Below are 18656 nucleotides of genomic sequence, written 5' to 3' on the forward strand. Positions count from 1 at the left end.
GCAACTTGTAGTTCATTATCCAGACGGGAATGTCATACAAATAATATACCTCCTATTTATTGTTCATGTTAATGTCTGTTATCAGGCAAAAACCAGAAAAACATCTTCTAACCACCCCATAATCAGTACATGTGTTTTGGGATGTGGAACTTTATGCATGGAAGTGTGAACAACTTAATCCAGACTGTAACAGATGAATAAACACCATCGATTCTTGGGGGAAATGGGAAAAAGAGGGAGGAAGGATGGACAAAAAAGAAATGCTTTAAATCAAAACTGCATGTATTTGTAAATTTCCTTTTCAGAAAGACAGCATTAAAATTCACAGTACTGATTCTTTTACACATAGCACTGAGCTGGAGCTCAGTGGAACTAACATTTTTTACAAAAATATTCAATTGACAAATAGTCACTTTGCTTTCAGCAGGGAAAGTCCTTCCTCCCATAATGATTCAATGACATACAGCTGGGATTTGTAAAAGAACTGGACATGGTAATCAGTTTGCTCCCAATGATGAGATCAATTTGGAAGAATAATAGTAATAATACCCGATTCATTAATATTCCAAGACAGACTTCAATATGGTAAACAAATGGATAGCATGTAATCATAAAAAGAACAGCAATTTAAGAGGACAGTCACATGTGTTTATAAATCTTATAGCCTGTACAGTGATGCTTGACCTCTCTATCTCTTACAGCTGTTAGCAGCAGCATTGGCCCTGTGTGCGGTCATGCAAGAGTCTGAAGTAAAGAGAAGAGAGACTTAAAGAAACAAATGTTTCTAAACAAAAATAATTTTAATTACTGCCATTTGCTACACATCCAAGGCTAACGAGTATAATAAAAAAAAAAATGAGCCACTCAATAACAGCTCTGCCCTCATTGTCTAATACAACCAGGGAAAAGAAGCAGTAATTCAGATTTTCTCACCTCTACTAGGTTTATAAGATGTAGGAAAAATTCCTGTGCATCTTGTTGTCTATTAGAGGAAAATTCTGGATGGCCATTACTTATAAAAGCCTTAAACATCCGGGGAGATATTCCATCGTGTTGAGGCTAAATAAAAGAAAGAAAACCTTTTAAGGAAGGATTTTTATTCATTCCTGGACCAAATATCCCAAAGTCACTCCACTAGATCTATCTATGACTCGTTTCTGCCACTGGAGAACGATTGTTTCAGTTTCATCTGGTTTTCCATTTTAATAAAAATGGAAATGGTCCTGAAATATGATTTGCAGGTTTTAGAATATGTTTTATGACATCATTCCTACAGCGTTCATTCTCATCTGATTTTTCCATGGCATTTGCAAGGTTTCTAAAGCATTACTGAAGGTTTCCTAAATGTTAGTAGTCTTCAGGAAGGCTAAAAGCCTGCACTGTTTTCTAACATTTGGCATCGCTTTCAGAACCCCGTTTCACCTAAAAGCATGTGGCCATTGAAGCACTTTGGTGTATCAGCTAGCAGCTTCACTTAGGACAAAATCTTTCCAGAGATCTCTACAGAATCAAGCAGAGAACAGCTAATGTGTACAGCAATCATTCCCACGTGAGTTGTTAAGAACAGAAATGAATTTGCAACTTGCAGGTGTTGGTCATGTTGAAGGACAACAACATACTGCCTCTAGCCATTCAGTTACATCAGCAGAAAGCTACCCTAAATTATAAAAATTTCTAGCTTCCAAGAGTCCTAGTTTTGACTTTCTCACTCTCTATACCACTTTAAGAACACTCCCACCACCCCCCAAATTGCATCCTCACGACAACCCTAGCTATTACGCCTTTTAAATAACACTTTTGAAAGGGTCAGAATCTTTTACTCAGATTTGCCCTCATCCTCCATGAGACCAAATAATTTTCAAGACAGTTCAAGCAAACATGTAGCCTTTAGGATATGTCAGAGGTTGTTAAAAACTCACCCAATCTCATTCTTTACTACAGTTGCACTATCGTACCAATATAAAAATAGAAAAAGCAGCATGAAATGGAAGGCACATAAAACACACACTTAAAAGAGAAAAATTTTATTCTTGGTTTCACCTGGGTAAGGTATTCCTACACCTATTAAAATCAGAAGCAGATTCTCAATTTTAATGCTCTTTCAACTTCTGGCAGTACACCAGCAAGCACATTAGGCTAAGATGCTCTTTAAAGGCTCTTGTAAAGAGACAGAGTCTCACTATTGCTTGAACAAAGATATATTCTAGGGATTTCTGAAACTTGGGTTATATATCGCTTCAGTGTCCTCAGCTGCCTTTCAAAGCTAGGACTAGGGAGAGAAATACATAAAACAGCTCAAGTCACTACCTATGAAGCTTCTTTCTATGTCAGAAGCAAGAATACAGCAAGGAGGTACATTTGCCCAGGTGCATAATGCAATGAGTTTGGAATCAAGCCTTGTTTCCACTTATACACTTTTTACTCAGCCATTTGAGCAGGGAGAAGAGAAACATGCCACGTGTGACCATCTATAGAAGAGGATTGGATCTTGCCCTCTAAACCCTTTCCACCTCAAGGACAATAAAAATGACAGAAGAAATGGCAAAGCTCTAAACAGAAAATCAAGTCCTAGCTGATGACTCTTTAGGCTTTCAGCCTGTTTTTAGTGTTAAAAGTGGGTCCAAGAAAACTGCTGCCATTTCCAGACTAAACTCTGTGGTGAAAAATTTTAGCTCCACAGTACCACGAGTATTTATAGAATACCTAGCATACTTTCCCCATCAACAGTTGCAAAACCGTTTAGCTAAATATAGACTGTGCTGGACCACTGCAGATCTCATATGAATGCTTTTACAGGCAACAACTCCCCAAAACTTTGGATGAATTCCAAAGACCCAGAAAGCTGGAGAACTTCTTTTCATGTAGCAGGGGGAAAAAAAGTGAAAGAATAAAAATAAAATGAATAATTGATTTTATAGACACAAAGCAAAAGCACTCAAAGACACTGAAGGCCTAAAATCCTATGCAATTACATTTATTATACATGTCAGTACAAGACCATGGATGATAAAATACTATCTGTATGGGTACCAGTATTAGCGTGGGGTGCGGGAAGGCAGAAAACCAAAAAAGCACCCTCAAACTGACAACACAGATTTGTCTGCCCAGAGTGAGGGAATGGAAAAAATATCTATACCTGATTTTTTTTTCTATATAAATTTCCAATACAGCAAAGAACAAAAGTAGTAAAAGCTGTTTCAAATCCTAATACATGCTATGAATTGCCTGATAAGGAAGTAATCTGATGCATGTAACTACAACTTTATTAAACTAAACTTATGAGCAACACAAGTATTGTTAAGTGCCCGTATATGGCTACTACTAACTGAGAGTTTTATACCATCTGTCATTAAAAATTTCTCAATATCTCATTGCTAGTAGTGGCTGCTGGGCTAAACATGGAGGTGTAGCTTTATTCAGAGTTCAAGTCTCTGAACTTCCAGCACATTATTCTTCATTCATATCCTGTATGCATTTAAGCAAGCAGGTCAGTCCGTATACATAATTTAGTGTGAGGAGTCTGTTGAAATCTATTCCACTACTCCTTAGTCACAGTGATGCCTTGATAAGTTTTAAACTTTACTTAAGGGAAACAAGCAGGATTAATTTGTTGTTCCAAAACAATTAACAGGTACTGTACAAAGCAGTTACTCAGGAGACACAGGGCTTTCAGATCATGCAAGCTGCTGCGTACCAGATGCTCTATCTTTGTCCAAAATCTCCTTGGCATTCCCATTTCAGAAGGAGAAATTCTTGTATCAATAACTGATAGATGAAGGTAGAGGAAAATAAATAAGTTTTCCATGGAAACTATCACCTTGCTTCTGTGACAGAAGCATGCGTGACTTCTACTGTGTATAAAACTACAACTTAGTATCAGAGATTCTTTCTCCACAAAGACAGACCTCTTCCACAGGTAGTATTTTCAGTATTGGTTATTAGCTGACCTTTCATTTCTAAATATCACCTCTGTGGAGCCTGCGGTTTGACTCCACATGCTGCTTGGAGTCACAGTAACAGAGGCTGGCAGGGACACAAATTTATTGTACGTCCGGTTTTCCCAGCATTACTTTAAACAAGATGTTTCAAGGTAGATGGTTTGAATAGGAAAACAAACCTAAAATAACAGATTCAATGGGGTAGATAACATTGTCCCTATAACTAACATTTTGTTTAAAAGATATCTGTTAATTGGATGACTAGGGCAAACAAAGCCAATTACAAAAGCAGCAGAGTTTGAGCAGAAAGGCAAAATGTGTAATCTTCTCACTCTCCAATGGCTGATGGAAACTTAAACCAACTTACAAAAAAAAGAGAAGAAACTTTTCCATCTCACCACTAAGCTACTGACAGCTTTTCTTCTTCACAAAATCAAGCACCAACAGGTAAAAAGATAAACCAGTGAAACACGCATTGCCCACTAACTTCATTAATACAACCAGATCAATCAGGCCTTCATTAAAAAATCATCCTTCCTGCTAAAACCAAGACTGTTGGACAAAGAATATCAAGAGGCTTTCTGATGACTGAGAGGGACCGTATTCATTGCTGGCTGAGGAAAAAGCACAGACAGATGAAGACCCAGGTCAATGGATGTTCCAATGCAAACACATGCCTTAATGATTTTTGCAGTGTAAGAGAAACAAGCAACTTTCATGTTGCAAAACACCACAAAGACAATATGAAGACTATAGAACCAACAATACTGGAGTTCTTGAAGCTAGGTACTCGCTAGATATTGTGAGCTAAATAGCTGGTTTGCTGCAAAATTACTGCAAATTACAGTAAAAATAAAAGGACAGTCTCCCACTGGTAATGCTCACTATGACAGAGAAATAAAATTCTCTATTATATAAACATGGGAAAAAAGGTTGTTTCATCCTCCAGTTCCTCTCTGCTTTGTGTCTAGCATGTTAGCTGTACGGTACTCGCCCCTCAGTATACCTTTGATCTGAAATTGCCTGTTCTGAGAAAGCTGATTCCAAGGGTTTTTTCTGTTGTGATTTATTATAACTCAGGATATATACATTGTTCTCCCCAGGTTGTCCAGCAATTAGAGTTTCAATTTATATCCAAAACCACATATACTGCGGTACTTCCACAACAGACCCCACTGGCACAGACATGCTTCTACATGATTTCTGTATCGTGAAATACTTGAATAAAACCCCAGTGGACATGGCTCTCCATGACCCCTCCTTCGTCTACATGAAAGCATCCAGCATCACTTAATCTCGCATTACCTAGTCAGCTTCTCCCGAAATCTGGTGGAAAATTGTCAGACACTTCCTGAAAACAACTCTTTATCTCTTTATACTTCTTTCTGAAATTTAAAGAGGGTTTGGAACTTTGCTTCCAAATACTCAAGACTCCCTAGATAACGTGTTGGGTTTTTTTGTTCCTCAGAGAAGATAAACATGTTACAGGTTTTATGAGCTTTTGCACTCATCACTGGAGCAGCAGAGTAATTTATAACCAGAACTCATGGTTGCTTTAATGCTCTGCACAAATAGCCCCTGACTAATATATTCCTGACTAGAATCCTGTGCATTCCACCTTGCTAAGCATCCCACGCTGGATCCACACGTGTTCTTCAATGCCCAGCACCTGTTCCCTTTTCTCAGGATATCACTTTTACCTAGTTACCAGGCTGTACAAACTCAGTCAAATACCTTGTGTTCTTCTTTCATCACCTGCTCAATAAGCTCAGATTTCACTGGTGGCTTAGAGTACTGGCCTGAAAGGAGGCCATGTCCCAGTTTAGCCCTGTAGGGAAGAAAGTGGTGGGGTGGAAACAAACATGTCAGAAAAACAGAAAGGAGAGAAGACTTTCATTCTGAGCAAAGAAGAAGTTTACTGTTTTGACCCCCTGATGAAACACCATTACCTGCAACTAAGCAGGCAAATCTTCCCATTCTACCTTGTGCCATATCTCACTTTCAAACCCACGCAGAGGTGTTCTTTTGCCCTGCCATTAAATTATTTACATTCCAAGTAAATCATTGAGAAGTGTCACTTACATCTGAGTGTTAAAATCTTGTGTGGGATCAATAGGAGAGTAGTCAAATATTCGTGGAAGGTTTCCCACATACCTGGACAGCAAGAACAAAGCAGGAACATTCAAATATTGCAGCTAGATTTACTCAAGGATATCCTAACAGATCCTCAGCTGTGATAAATCAGCAGGCTTCTGTGCTAACAAGTCAAATTTTGCATCATAGCAATGGCTTAATCTATCCCTGGTGAGTGTTTCTGTCACGGAAAAATAATAGTAAAGAAATTAGGAAACGGACACTTAAGTTTTGCTTAGAAGCTTCTAGCTATAAAAGATACGGTAGTGGTGTTCATCTGGAATTTAAATTCTATTCTCTGATCTTGAAATAGCTGCAGGATAGTGTTGCTCAAAGCCATAGAGCTGGGTTGAGAACCAATGTACTTTCTACTCCTAACCAACATCACCAAATAATTCCAAATTTCTATCAGGACCAAAACGCGTAAAAAGAATGCTTCTACTGAGTTTCTTCAGAGAAATAAAAGCTAACTCCTGACAACAAACACCGAGGTAGACATTGTTCTAGACAGTTTGCTGGAAAGTGAAGCATTTAGCAGCACACTATCTGAGCATTACTTCTCTTGAGCACAAGAAAAAAAATAGGCTAGGTAGGTATGGCCGTGTTGAAAGAACACATCTAATTTCTGCATGGTCCCTCTTTCATCAAAGATCTCCACTATTTTGTTGATACTAACTGCCCCAGGTAACTCCAAGGACCATGCTGTGGAAAACAACTTCCCTTAGTAAAGTCCATTTTGGTATTTTTCAAAAATGGAGGTAGAAAAGCTGGCATGTAATGAATCTACAGACTGTAGATGACAAAGTACACAAATACAAGTTTTCTCCCTCTTCTTCTCCAAAAGGCAGTTACTACATGAAAACCTGCGAGGCTTTCCAAAAATCTAAAAGCCTTACTTCCAGCACACACACTACTACTGCTGTGAAATGAAAGAGCACTCTGAATTTTATTGCAAACCATAGACTGTCTTTTATAAAAAGGCTTCTCTCCTTGGAGTGATGTGTTCGGTTTTGATCAGTCAAGAATATTTCATATTCTTCTGTTGTGCTTTTGTCCTTTTACTCTCTTAATTATTCAGTGGAAGAATATGCTCATGCTACTCTTTTCATGAAATGAGGTTTTTTCGTTTGTGTGGTTTTTAATAAGGATTTTAATTTAAAAATACCTCTGATAGTTTCCCTCTTCTTAGCTAGGCCTGCATGCAAAAGGTGGATTGCTTTTCACTAGCATGGATCAATATTAACATGTTTGTGCCAGTACAGTTTTTTGTACAAACGACCCTGGAGCAATCAAATGATTCCTGCAGCTATATGAAGGCATGGGCCAGTACAAATAACCCTAATGGGATACTGATAATACCAAGAAAAACAGAGATATGTACACATGTATATAAAAAGCAGAAACAGAGCAATCAAGTTTACAAGGTGGCACATAATTTCCCACCATGGAAGCTAAGTAAGTTAGTTCTGATTTCAAAGGCAGATTAGGTTTTGTGTTCCAATCTCTTCCCAAATAGACCGCCACAAATCACTAAATCCTCTAAGCAGCCACTGAACTGAAACAGAACTGTTTGCAGGCAAGACAAAAATTAAAATACCATTTTTCTTAGAAAAAAGAGAGATTGAGGAATGCAGCAGCTAGCAACAAGAACTAGTTTGATGCTACTTACGCTCGCTGGAACTCTGGGATGCTGAAAATGGCTTGCATGACAGCATTGAGGTAGCAGCTATTTCCCAGGTTCTTCATGCCGGTGTATCCTGGGCCATACATGGGCTTCAGTTTCACGCCAGCTTCCTGAATCACTTCCCATTCAGAGACTCTTGGTTTTATATCATTATCTCTTAGCCCATTCTCGGTCTGAAAGCAACACGATTTTTTTTAATCTATTTAACTTCTGCAACATTTACACTGCTGCTGTTATCATCACTGACTTTGTGATCTATACTCTAGAGAAGAAAAGCCAAACCAATGGTCAAAGGGATGTAAATCCTGCAGGTAGGGTAGAAGATGAGGGTCAGAAGGCTAGCAGCTGGTTCTTCCAATATACATCTTAGCTCTTTACCACAGACCACTGGCCCTTTGAGTGTTCCTAGTTGTGAGCTCAATCCCAGCTAGGCACTTCACTTCTCTCAGGGCTGTGACCTCAGGCCTCAGCATCAAAACACTGCATTTTTTCAGGTTTCACATTCCATTTTTAATGGCTAAGAACAGCTGCTGCTGTCCAAGGTGATCCTAGCAAACAAACAACATGAAAAGCTGCAGATCCAAGAAGTCTTCCTTTCTTTCAAATGGGAAAAGCCAAAATTTGTGATGCTGAAGTTTCTCCCCTTTACAGCTCAGCTTTCAGCATGTAGGTACAGATCACTACAGTGTCATGCTAGCACTGCTCCTTCACTTCACCAAGAATTTTTCAGACTGGTCTGAAGACTGGAGGCGAAACCTTTGCAACAGCTGAGACTAAGTTTTCAAGGTTGCTGAGAAAAACAGTTTTTCCAGAAAGACTGCTGGATAAAAGAGACTTTTTATTCATTATACTGGCAAGGAAATTAGTATACTAAAAATATTATTAGTATGGTGAAGGCTTTTGCAACTGCAGTTTAACTCTTCTCTATCATTTTAGAATTATTATTAGTTTTCTCTCCACTTGGACAATGAAATACACTAAACCAGTATCAGGCTTCTTCATTTTTAACAGTTTTCATGTTCAGGTTCTCAGGTAGTGATACTAGGCTATGTGCTGAAGTGGAGAAAAACAAACAAACAAAAACCCCACCTGCCTTTATAACCATATGCCATTCAGACTTCTTAGATCATTTAAACAGAACTGGAATCAACATCCACTATGATACAAATCATTAAAAGGACTTTCTACTAATACAGACCTACAACATATTCAGGAACAGATCTCTCTTCATCCCAGTCCCTTTTTAGTGTACCATACTATAGACCACACTGTTTTCTAGACTTTAGAGAAGGTATTTCTTCATTGTGTAATTTATTAACGAGACCTAAACTGAAATTTATAACTTCACATAAAGAACATTTCAACCACTGTTTTACTTATCCATTGCTCAGCTTATTTTTGTTTAAGGTTTGTATCTGTTCACACATGCAATAGGCTTCCCTTCACTCACCATAATTAAGTATTCTAGATATTCTTTAATTGAACAAGGTTTTTCATCTTGAAGGAAAATGGTACATGAGAAGTGAAACATATAAACTAAAGACCACAAAGGAACTCTGAAAGAGGTCAACTTCCAGATTTGAGAGTAATGATTCATTCAGACCTCAGAAAATAAAAACAAACTGACTGGCTGCACTTTATAAAACTAAATATCATAACAGTCTGAAGGAATCACACACATACAAGCTACAAGGATCATTCTTCTCCTGTTTCTCCCCCACCCCCAACTAAACAAACAAGTAGTAAACAGCAAACCAAATAAAAGATGGATTTCCTACCACTTGCATCTGCAGCATATCAATTCCAAAGTGTGCCAAATGTTTCGCTATATGTGGATCTAAAACTGGCTCCTCTTCATCAAAGGAATAGACATCTACAAAGCAGAGAGAAACCAATGAGCCTTAATATCAAATGTTATCCCTTCTCTTTGTTTACCAACATTGCATTCTCAGTATAGGACTGCTTACACAAGATGCTTTATCCATATTCTCCAAGTTTACTTATGACCAGCAGAAAAATGCATAGACATCCATATAGCTCAGTAAATATCTTGAATGTTCTCAACACAATCACCTCAACTACTCCCCTCAAAAGAAATTACGTACCCTCACAGTATTAAAACCAGAATATTTATAGTGATCACAGTATTCCCACCCCCAAATAAAAAATATGTAGGGAAAACAAGGAACAGGACATGCAAAATTCCCAGATATGTGGCCAGTCCTCATTTTGAACATGACAACACGAGGTTCTGAATTTTTGTGGAGCTACTATGTACAGGCAGACACATTAAAACTGTGAGCATATGAGGCCAACTGACTACTGCCAATGGTATTTTAATTTCTAATATAGTTTCAGGACTCCACATATGCCCTTTTCCCACAGAGATGCAGGGAGAACTGATAAATTCTTTATTAGAAATAAAGAGGTGTTTATTGGATTGGACACCACTGGATTCGACTTCAAAGATTAATCTTACGGTTAGGGAGAAACACTAATTTCGTGACTCAGGTGTCGTGCTTTATTGTGTAGGAGATCTGGGCTTCAGTTCTAGCTCTACGATAGGTCCTTATGGCCACAAGCCCACAAACATTTTGGCAGGGCAAAGTTCAAAGTGTGGAAGGAAGCAATGTCTATGATGACATTTTCATTATGTCACGATATTTTCATTATGAACTCAAGTTTAATAAATTCAACAGGTGGACAAAATGTTGGACAGAGAAAACACTCATTTTTAGAGTTTACCAAGCAAGTCCTGTAACGAAGCCGAGTCCAGAGCAGGTTTCGCCTACTTGAGCAAATAACAGTAAAGCTGCAGGCATCATAACAGGATATGAGTGGTAAGTCATGCGCTGGTAAGACTTGAACAGGCCTTCCATCTTTCCTCTTCTCTAGCCTCTTCCTCTGTAGCGAATGACTATTTCCCTGCTTTGGTCTCTACCCATACCAAAATCCAGAATCCCTCTGCCAGTCTGCCTGCACTTTTCTCAACCAAGTTTCCTTCATGCCCAGCAGAGCTTCTCACAGTGACCTTGCCCCCTATGACCAGATCCAGGCTGGCAGAGAAATCTTAGCCAGGACAAAGATGAAACAAACTTAGGAGAAGAGAGCAGGAATGCAGATAAAGCCTGTTCACAGCACAAATACCATTTCTGAAAAGTCCTTACTCTGCCCTCTCCTGGCAACTACAGACCCTGGCTCTGACTCAGCCCATCACCTATGTAAAACTAACAAAAAGGCAGCCTCCCTGAAGTCTGCTAGTATCAAACCCACATTAAAGTGATAGGTTAGCAGGTTAGACAAGACCTCAAAGACTTACTGCAACTTTTCAAATTTACCAGTCCTATGAAAAACATTAACTATCAAACCAGCTATTTGGGCCTTTGGGTTGTGCTGCCAGCTGCTGATTAGCCATCAGACCCTCTATTAACATTGGTCCTGATGACCTCTCTGGCATGCATGTGGCTGCAGCTGCCCATCTGCTGGAATTCCACTGTGTGGTAGCAAGACATGACTGTTCATACACACATAAGACATCACAACATTCCCATAGTCTTCTGGTGAGGTCACAGTGCAGCCAAAAGATTCTGTAAAGTTCAAACACCTAATGGAGTGAGATTACACATCAACCGATCTTGGGTGACTGCTTTCAAAGTGGAAGCTTTGATTTTGTTTTTCCTCAGCTCTGGCAGCTGAAGAGAGAGCAGCCATCTGGGACTACTGACCCAGAGCAGCAGAAATGGAACACAAGACACACTAATCTTTTGCTCAAGCCCAGCTTGTGTCATATAGTTTGGTACTCTATGCTGTGCAGCCAACTTAAATTCATGGGGAAGAGAGAGAATTCACTTATTTCAAAAACCTCATAAAATTAAAGAGCAGCAAATCAAAGAAAGGAGAGCCCCCAGACACAGGTCTGTAGCGCTGTCATACGGACTTTGGTAGATAAGGAACGTAGACAAGTCAGCAAATGTGGCACGTAGGAGCTGGTATCATTACGGTGAGGAAGACGAAGAAGGGCGGAATATAAATGGGGAAAAAAATACCAAGAAAAATCTGAGACAGACAACATAGAATATTATTAAATGGAGAATAATCACTATTATTCATATTATGGTAAGAAAAGAAAAATGACAATGCTACCTGTACTTCCTTTTCTTCCACAGCTCAAGATTTACACCCATTCTGGCTGTGTAGACATCACTCCTTCCTACTTAAAGGATAACAGGCAATGGCAATACCGTTCCTGAAGAAGCAACTTGCACAGGATCCCTCAAAGTACCACCTGACAATTGCTGAGATTGGCATCCACAAAGCAACTCATGCAAGTACCTGTCAGACAGGGCTTCCCACTGCTAAACCCCCATTCCATTCCTCAAACCAGTTTCAAACACACAACCTCACAATGACTTGAAATGAAATCTAATGGCATCGTTGAGAGAGGCAGCAGGTAGCACAGTCTGCTGAGTAGTACTCAACCTATTGAAGCAAGCAACTTCTCTGACTCTCGTGCAACCTGTCCAAGGTCTGGGACTGGAAGACAGAAGTTCCATTCAATTTCTGCCCTGATCCCAGATCTGTCTGTTGACAGAACGCTACAAAATGGGACTAATGACCCAGAAATCTTTCATAATGTATACAGCACAGATTTCTCAAGGAAAGACAAGAAGCTGTCCTCCACTTCCTCTACGTACATAGGATAAATATAAGTGGAATACTGGCACCACCTCTTTCTCCTTCTTACTGGTGCGAAAAAGGAGTAAGTTATGTCAGCAGAGGAACTAACGTTTATTACTCCTCAACCGTCACCTCTTCACCTCTGGCCCAGGGAAGCAGAAACCAGATAGACTTTGTGTCACAATCAGCCACGGAACCTCTTTCCTGAAGCTCACCTGTCACCCAGCTCTATCAAGAGGTTATGATTACCACTGCAATATAGATCAGAGAGAGAGAATAATTACTGAAAAGGAGACAAGGAAGGTTGGGGGAGGGAAGTCTTTTCTATAGGGTAACCAAGTAAACATCATCCAGAAGAACAAAGGTCTGTGGAGAACAGCTGCTGTCCCTCATGCAGAGGGAAGGGTGACAGCCTGGCTTTTGTTCTCCCAAGGGCCACATAAAAGAGGAAGCAGCTGATCAGTGGGAGGCAGGACAGCAGCCATAAGGAAACAAGTACTGCTGCTAAAGATGAAAAGAAAAGAAAATTTGAGAAACCACTAAACAATATTCTGTTTATTTTGTTGATGCAGTTGAAACCTACAGCTGGGCAAATCCTAAACACCTTCAATAACAGAGATTCTGTTAGAAATCATCCAAGACCAGGCTCATGCAAGGAAATTATTCCATCTGGGAGATTTTGCTCAGTGTTTCTGTGGCACAGCTGGTTGAATCTGACAACAGTCTCCTTTCCCTGACACTGAATAGGACTTAAAGATGAAAAACTCTCAACTGATGTGTGTTAAAGAAAGGGGCTGCTTTAAACATCTATTTTTCATCCATATGGTCATATGCACTAAAACCAAAATATAATCATGCTATGTGTTCTTCCTTTTTTTATTTCCCTGTACAGCTGCAGCAAAGGATCTCTTTGCTTATGACTTTTTCAGCTTCTCGTGTTTTTACTCCATCTAATGCTTACACACCATAATCCTCTCCACAGCAACACTGCAGAACATCACACTGAGATGATGCAAACAAGGATACATCTATTGCTTTTTTCCCCTCTCTCAAGATCATGAAGCATTTTACAAACGAGCATCACAGCAGCCCCATGAAGATGAGTGTTAATTAGACTGAACAAAATGTTATTGAAACAAAGAAATACAGCACAATTTCCAGTATGATGAAAAAACCACACATGCTGACTTTAAAAACCATTACTCTGTTATTGTTTCTACATTACATAAGATTGAACCATTTGCCCTAGCAAACGTAGCAAAACTGAAAAATACTGTTTCTCCGGATTCTGCTGTTTCAAAATAACACCATTCTTCTATTATAAATCTACTATCATACAAACCTAAAAAACTATTTATACCAAATATAAAACACAAGGAGAAGAGCAGATAAAAAAGGCAAGGGCTTTCTCTGAATTAAGTATATGTCATTCCCCCCACCCCCGATCAAGATTCACAGTCTCACGGGGTTTTCTTTCCATATCACACTCTCAAACATTTGCACTAGAAGCACAAACCCACTTGGTAATAGATCATTTCATGCACAAAAGATGCCCCAGCTCAGAACCTGCCAGGTGGCTGACCTGCTCCATCAGGAGTGATGGTTCCCAACTTCACTGCCAGGGGATAGCCCGTCTCTTTGTAGTGCTCCATTGCATGCCCATTCCCCCCACTGCCATCAAAGAACCACTTTCCACACAGCACAGAACCATCGGTCAGGTTTAGCCACAGATTCTCCCGCAGGTCACATTTGGAGCATTTCCAACCACTGTAAGAGAAAACAGGAAGAAACGACAGAAATAAGTAAGGCAGGAACTAGTCCTGTATTTCCAGCTGTAGTAGGTCAAACCAAACATGCACACCCAGCCTGGAGTCATGCAACAGAATTGTTGGCTGAGTTGCTGGCTTTACTTTTGTTACTCTGGACTGTATGAGAGCGCCCACAATGAACAAACCTTATTACCCTCACCTGGGGGGAATTCTAACACCATTGTCTAACTGTACAAGTGTTTTGGCATGTTTAGATGCCTGTAGCTCTTCTTCCCAGGTGTCAGGATCCTGTTTCCTGTAGGGTGACTTCGCACTGAGGAGTGCATCACAAGCTATCGTCACCTGGAAGACAAATGTATGTCAGTCAAAACCTAACACGATTCAGTGACTGGACAGAACTTGGCATTCAGCCCATTGCTAACCACATGCAGAACGGGCTATCAGTAAGACTGTTTCTATAATTAAACATGCACGTAATCTTCTAGATTGCAGTAGTTGTTATTTTAGCAGGGCAGTAAGCATAACATGTACTATGTGAGCTTCCCTGGGACAAGCTGGCATCATAATAAGGGAAGGAATACAGAAGGTAAAAGGAAATCCAAGAAACAAAGACAAAGTAGACTCCTGAAAATTACTAACTCTCTATTACTGCTGGTTAAGAAAGATCTTTATGTAAAAACAAGCACCACACACAAGAAAACAAAGCATCGTCTTGGTAAAAACTGAAGCAGGAGACAATTCCTATCACCACTTGCACACACTCACTGACCAGTGCTGGTAACTCTTCTATATTGGGTAATGAGATTTCATAGTGGTCAGGAAATATAACGAGTTTTGCTTCATCTTCATATTCGAAGTCATCACTGTTGGGATCACTGTTTGTCTCTAGATCTGGAAAACAAAAGATGAGGAATGTTAGGAGATTGTCCCAAGACCAAGGTTCCTAAATCGAGGTAGGGGTATCACCATGAAGCATTGCTTGCCTGGCATCAGCCTGCAAGTTGACACTGTCAGGAGTTTCTTCCTACTAGAAATGCTTGTGAAATCCTGATCTAAACTGAAATCTGACCATCCTGCAAGAGGATGTTCTGAAAACCAAAATTTCCATCTCAATTTCATCCCCAGTCACAGTCACAGTTGATTTGGCCCCTCTCCAAGCAGTGCACTGTTGCAGACATCATGTTCTGGAAGCAGCTAACAAAATTCTGCTCATTTTGCACAAAATCAGGATGTAATACTGCTGTGCCTTTTACCCAGGATCTTGGAACACCATACAGTGTGGGCTACCCACGCCCAAATTGCAGAGCAGGAATAACGCACCTCTGTTTCAGCCCCCCATATTTTCCAGATCACAGATTTGGCTGAAACAATCTATGGCTCCCATCCATCTTGAACCTGTGGCCTTTCCTGCCATGAAGACATCCATGGCTGGAAGTATTCCCGCATCTGATCCATAGTCTGAAATAGCTATAGCAAGTACAGTTATACCAGCATTATCCCTCTCTTGCTAACTCCACTTTGTAACCAGTGAAACTATTGATTTTAAAAGCACTTATTAACTAATAAAACTTTCCTTTGAAGATCAAGCGTTCCATAGTGTTTGTGTGCACTCTTATTTCAGTGTAAGCATGACTTTTTTGCTTAAATGAGCCTTGATCAAGCAACATCAGCTAAAACGCTTGTCTAGAAGTACATGGACCCAGAGAGAAGCCAGGAGGATATACAAGTAACAAAATGGCTAGTGTTTTTATCTCTAGCTTCAAAAATGCAATTATCCCATTGTGACAAGACTGAGTTAAAATCTTGCTCAGTTCTTTCCAGGACAACTGGAAAAGTTAAGACCAAACATGTGTATGTTGTGTCAGGCATTTCACAAGACTCAATTGCAAGAATAGCCTGGGCAAGGATGGGATCTTCTGGATCATTCTCCCATCTGGAGATGCTGGATCTACTGTATCCCAATGTACCAGTCACTGACAGAATAAGGTTCAACCAAGAAAGAAAATGCATTAGCAGTAGCTCAAGTTGGCTCTTACTTTCACTCCAAGTACATGCATATGCTTAATGAGTCACTCAATACCAAACGAGCACTGGCAGCAACCACTGCACTCTGGGAATGCCTGAAATCTCAAATCTCTCTCTTTGGGAGAGAGGTGAGGATGACAGAGGCCAGATTCAGAAAATTAAGCTCTTTATTTACCCTGTGTGCAGTAACAGCCTGAATATCTTCAGTGAAAAAACAAGTATCAAAAGGTATTTTAACTTAACCTGAAAGACCACTTCTTAAGAGGAAGATAATCCAGTTTCTGTTCAATTCCTGGCTCACCTGTTGCACGAGCCAGTCCTGAGGGGTGACAACACCCGCTGTCAGTGACTTCCAGCAGCATGACCTCTTTCTCAGCAGCAACAAACAAAAGGCCCTTCTCATCAGCTGAGTATAGACACAAAAGCAAGAACTTTTCCTTATACTGAAAGCATGACATTTATAAAGAAAATATTAATTCATTACTAATTCCCCAAATCACACTATTTTTGTAATGATCCCTTCCCTTACTGCGGTGTAAGAGAGATAACCAGCGACCTCACTTTACTCCCAGCTTTCTTCCCAGCTTGTATTACAATCCTGTGTAGTATCCTCCTGTTTTGATAAAGGAGGGAGTCTCAACAGATGCAGTCTGCAACAGTAAGTTCTTTTGCTCTACAAAGGAAAAAAACCTGAGTATCTCCAAACTGATGATACATATGGCAACGCACCGCAATTTTCACTTAATGCCCAGAAACTTGATGGTGGCCAGCACAACAAAACCAAAAGTACTGCCCATCCCTAAGTGTGACCGAGGTTCCTCAGTGCACGTTCAGACAGGTTTAAAGGCAGCGAACGCCTTTTCCAGGACCTGCAGACACACACCTCGCTCGGCCACCAGAGGGAACCTGAGGATAGCTCTCATCAGCTGCTGCAAGCTGTAGACGTGTAAAACCTGCTGGTATTTTCATCTCTTGATGATACCGACATTAAGTTTATAGCATTTACAACTCACTATATAGAAACAGCCATGACATTGTTAGCTGCGTTCAAAATTCAGACACGCACTTCAGCTCATCTCACAAGCCAGACGACAGCAGCCAGCGAGCAGCGACTTTACTGCTACTGACCTGACCTGCATTTGAACTAGTGATCCAGGGATGAAAGACTGAGTATCCTATTAGCAATCATCCACTGCCATCTAAGGACTTCACACAATTAGGAGCATCAGCCTTTTATGTGCAATGGGTAGGGAAGGAAAGTTCCTTTTTACCTTCTCAGGCTTCATACCATTCACATTACCAGAAAAGCAGAAAACGATGTCCTGTCAGCATGACATTCTGGATGTCTGGCACACCAGTATGGCAGCATCACACTATTTTAAAGAAAGGTATATACAGCTTCATAACAGTTATAGGGGAAAAAAAAAGGATTTAACTGACAATTCCACTTTTGAAGGTGACCATGTAAAGCTGGTACACTTCCACTCCACACACCCACTCCCTCTGAATAGGATTTAAAAGGACTGCCAGTGTTTTTGGCAATTATCACTCTGAAAACAGTTTCTCAGGGTTCAGATCCAGTACATAAGAGTGGAAAGGACTTCTAAGGTCACTGATTGAAATCCCTTGATACAGTGGATGACCATATAAACTAATCCCTTTTGTTGACTGTCAGACAGGCTCCTTAACAATGTCCAGTTGAAAACCCCAAATCACTACTCATTTTTAAATCTTGCCTTGTATGTGCTGAGAGCCATAGCTGTTAAGTTCAGTCAGAAGATCTACCTGTATTACATTTTCCGTGCCTGTGCAAGGGCCAACATGGCTAAGAAAGCATGAGTGCAGATATAATGACAGCAGATGACTATTACTTTAGAAGGCAATGGAGCCCACACTGAATGAGGGCAGAGGTTGGCCCTGTAGCCACTGGGCACCATGTGCAGTCTGCAGGCAGTTTCAAACTCGGATTTTAAAACTAGTGCAGAATTTGAGAGAAGAATAAGAGTAACTATAGGAAAGTGGACCAAAGGGAAATCTACTTGCAAATGGAGCAAAACTTACTGTAACACTAAAGGCACCAAAAAATACAAACTTTCAAGCACTATATTTCATACAAAGCTGTTTCTTGGACAAGATGTTCTTCCAAGATGCATTGTGAGTAGAAGAATCTCTGGGAAAAAAAGCGTTTACTCAGTTCTAAGGCTGAGCCACAAGACAACCAATCAGCTTGTAATCTTTTTAAGGAGCTGACAGCTTCACAGTGAATGTCCACATGACACTGTTACCCTTCCAGTGGACTAACAGCTTTATGGTGCCTCCTCAGAGCCCCAATTAAACAGTGGTCACTAAAACAAAGTGTCCACGTGTCATTAAGCGTTGTGTTGGGAGGCCAGGACGACAGGCAAAGTAAACTAAGAGACACTTTAAAAC

General features: G+C 40.1%; 1 protein-coding gene across 1 annotated transcript in view; it reads right to left on the minus strand.

Annotated features, from left to right (window-relative positions):
* The window catches only part of USP13 (ubiquitin specific peptidase 13), a 52049-nt gene that overhangs the window by 12155 nt on the left and 21238 nt on the right, over positions 1–18656 (minus strand). The window contains exons 4-11 of the mRNA XM_086467960.1: positions 14971–15092; positions 14401–14543; positions 14015–14199; positions 9534–9628; positions 7741–7928; positions 6021–6092; positions 5673–5766; positions 934–1059 (exon numbers count right to left, since the gene is read on the minus strand). Of these exons, the coding sequence (XP_086324086.1) occupies positions 934–1059; positions 5673–5766; positions 6021–6092; positions 7741–7928; positions 9534–9628; positions 14015–14199; positions 14401–14543; positions 14971–15092 (1025 nt within the window). The remainder of the gene's footprint in view (positions 1–933; positions 1060–5672; positions 5767–6020; positions 6093–7740; positions 7929–9533; positions 9629–14014; positions 14200–14400; positions 14544–14970; positions 15093–18656) is intronic.

This window comes from Leptosomus discolor, chromosome 7, assembly GCF_034619465.1.
Source record: "Leptosomus discolor isolate bLepDis1 chromosome 7, bLepDis1.hap2, whole genome shotgun sequence".
NCBI classification, from domain to species: Eukaryota; Metazoa; Chordata; class Aves; order Leptosomiformes; family Leptosomidae; genus Leptosomus; species Leptosomus discolor.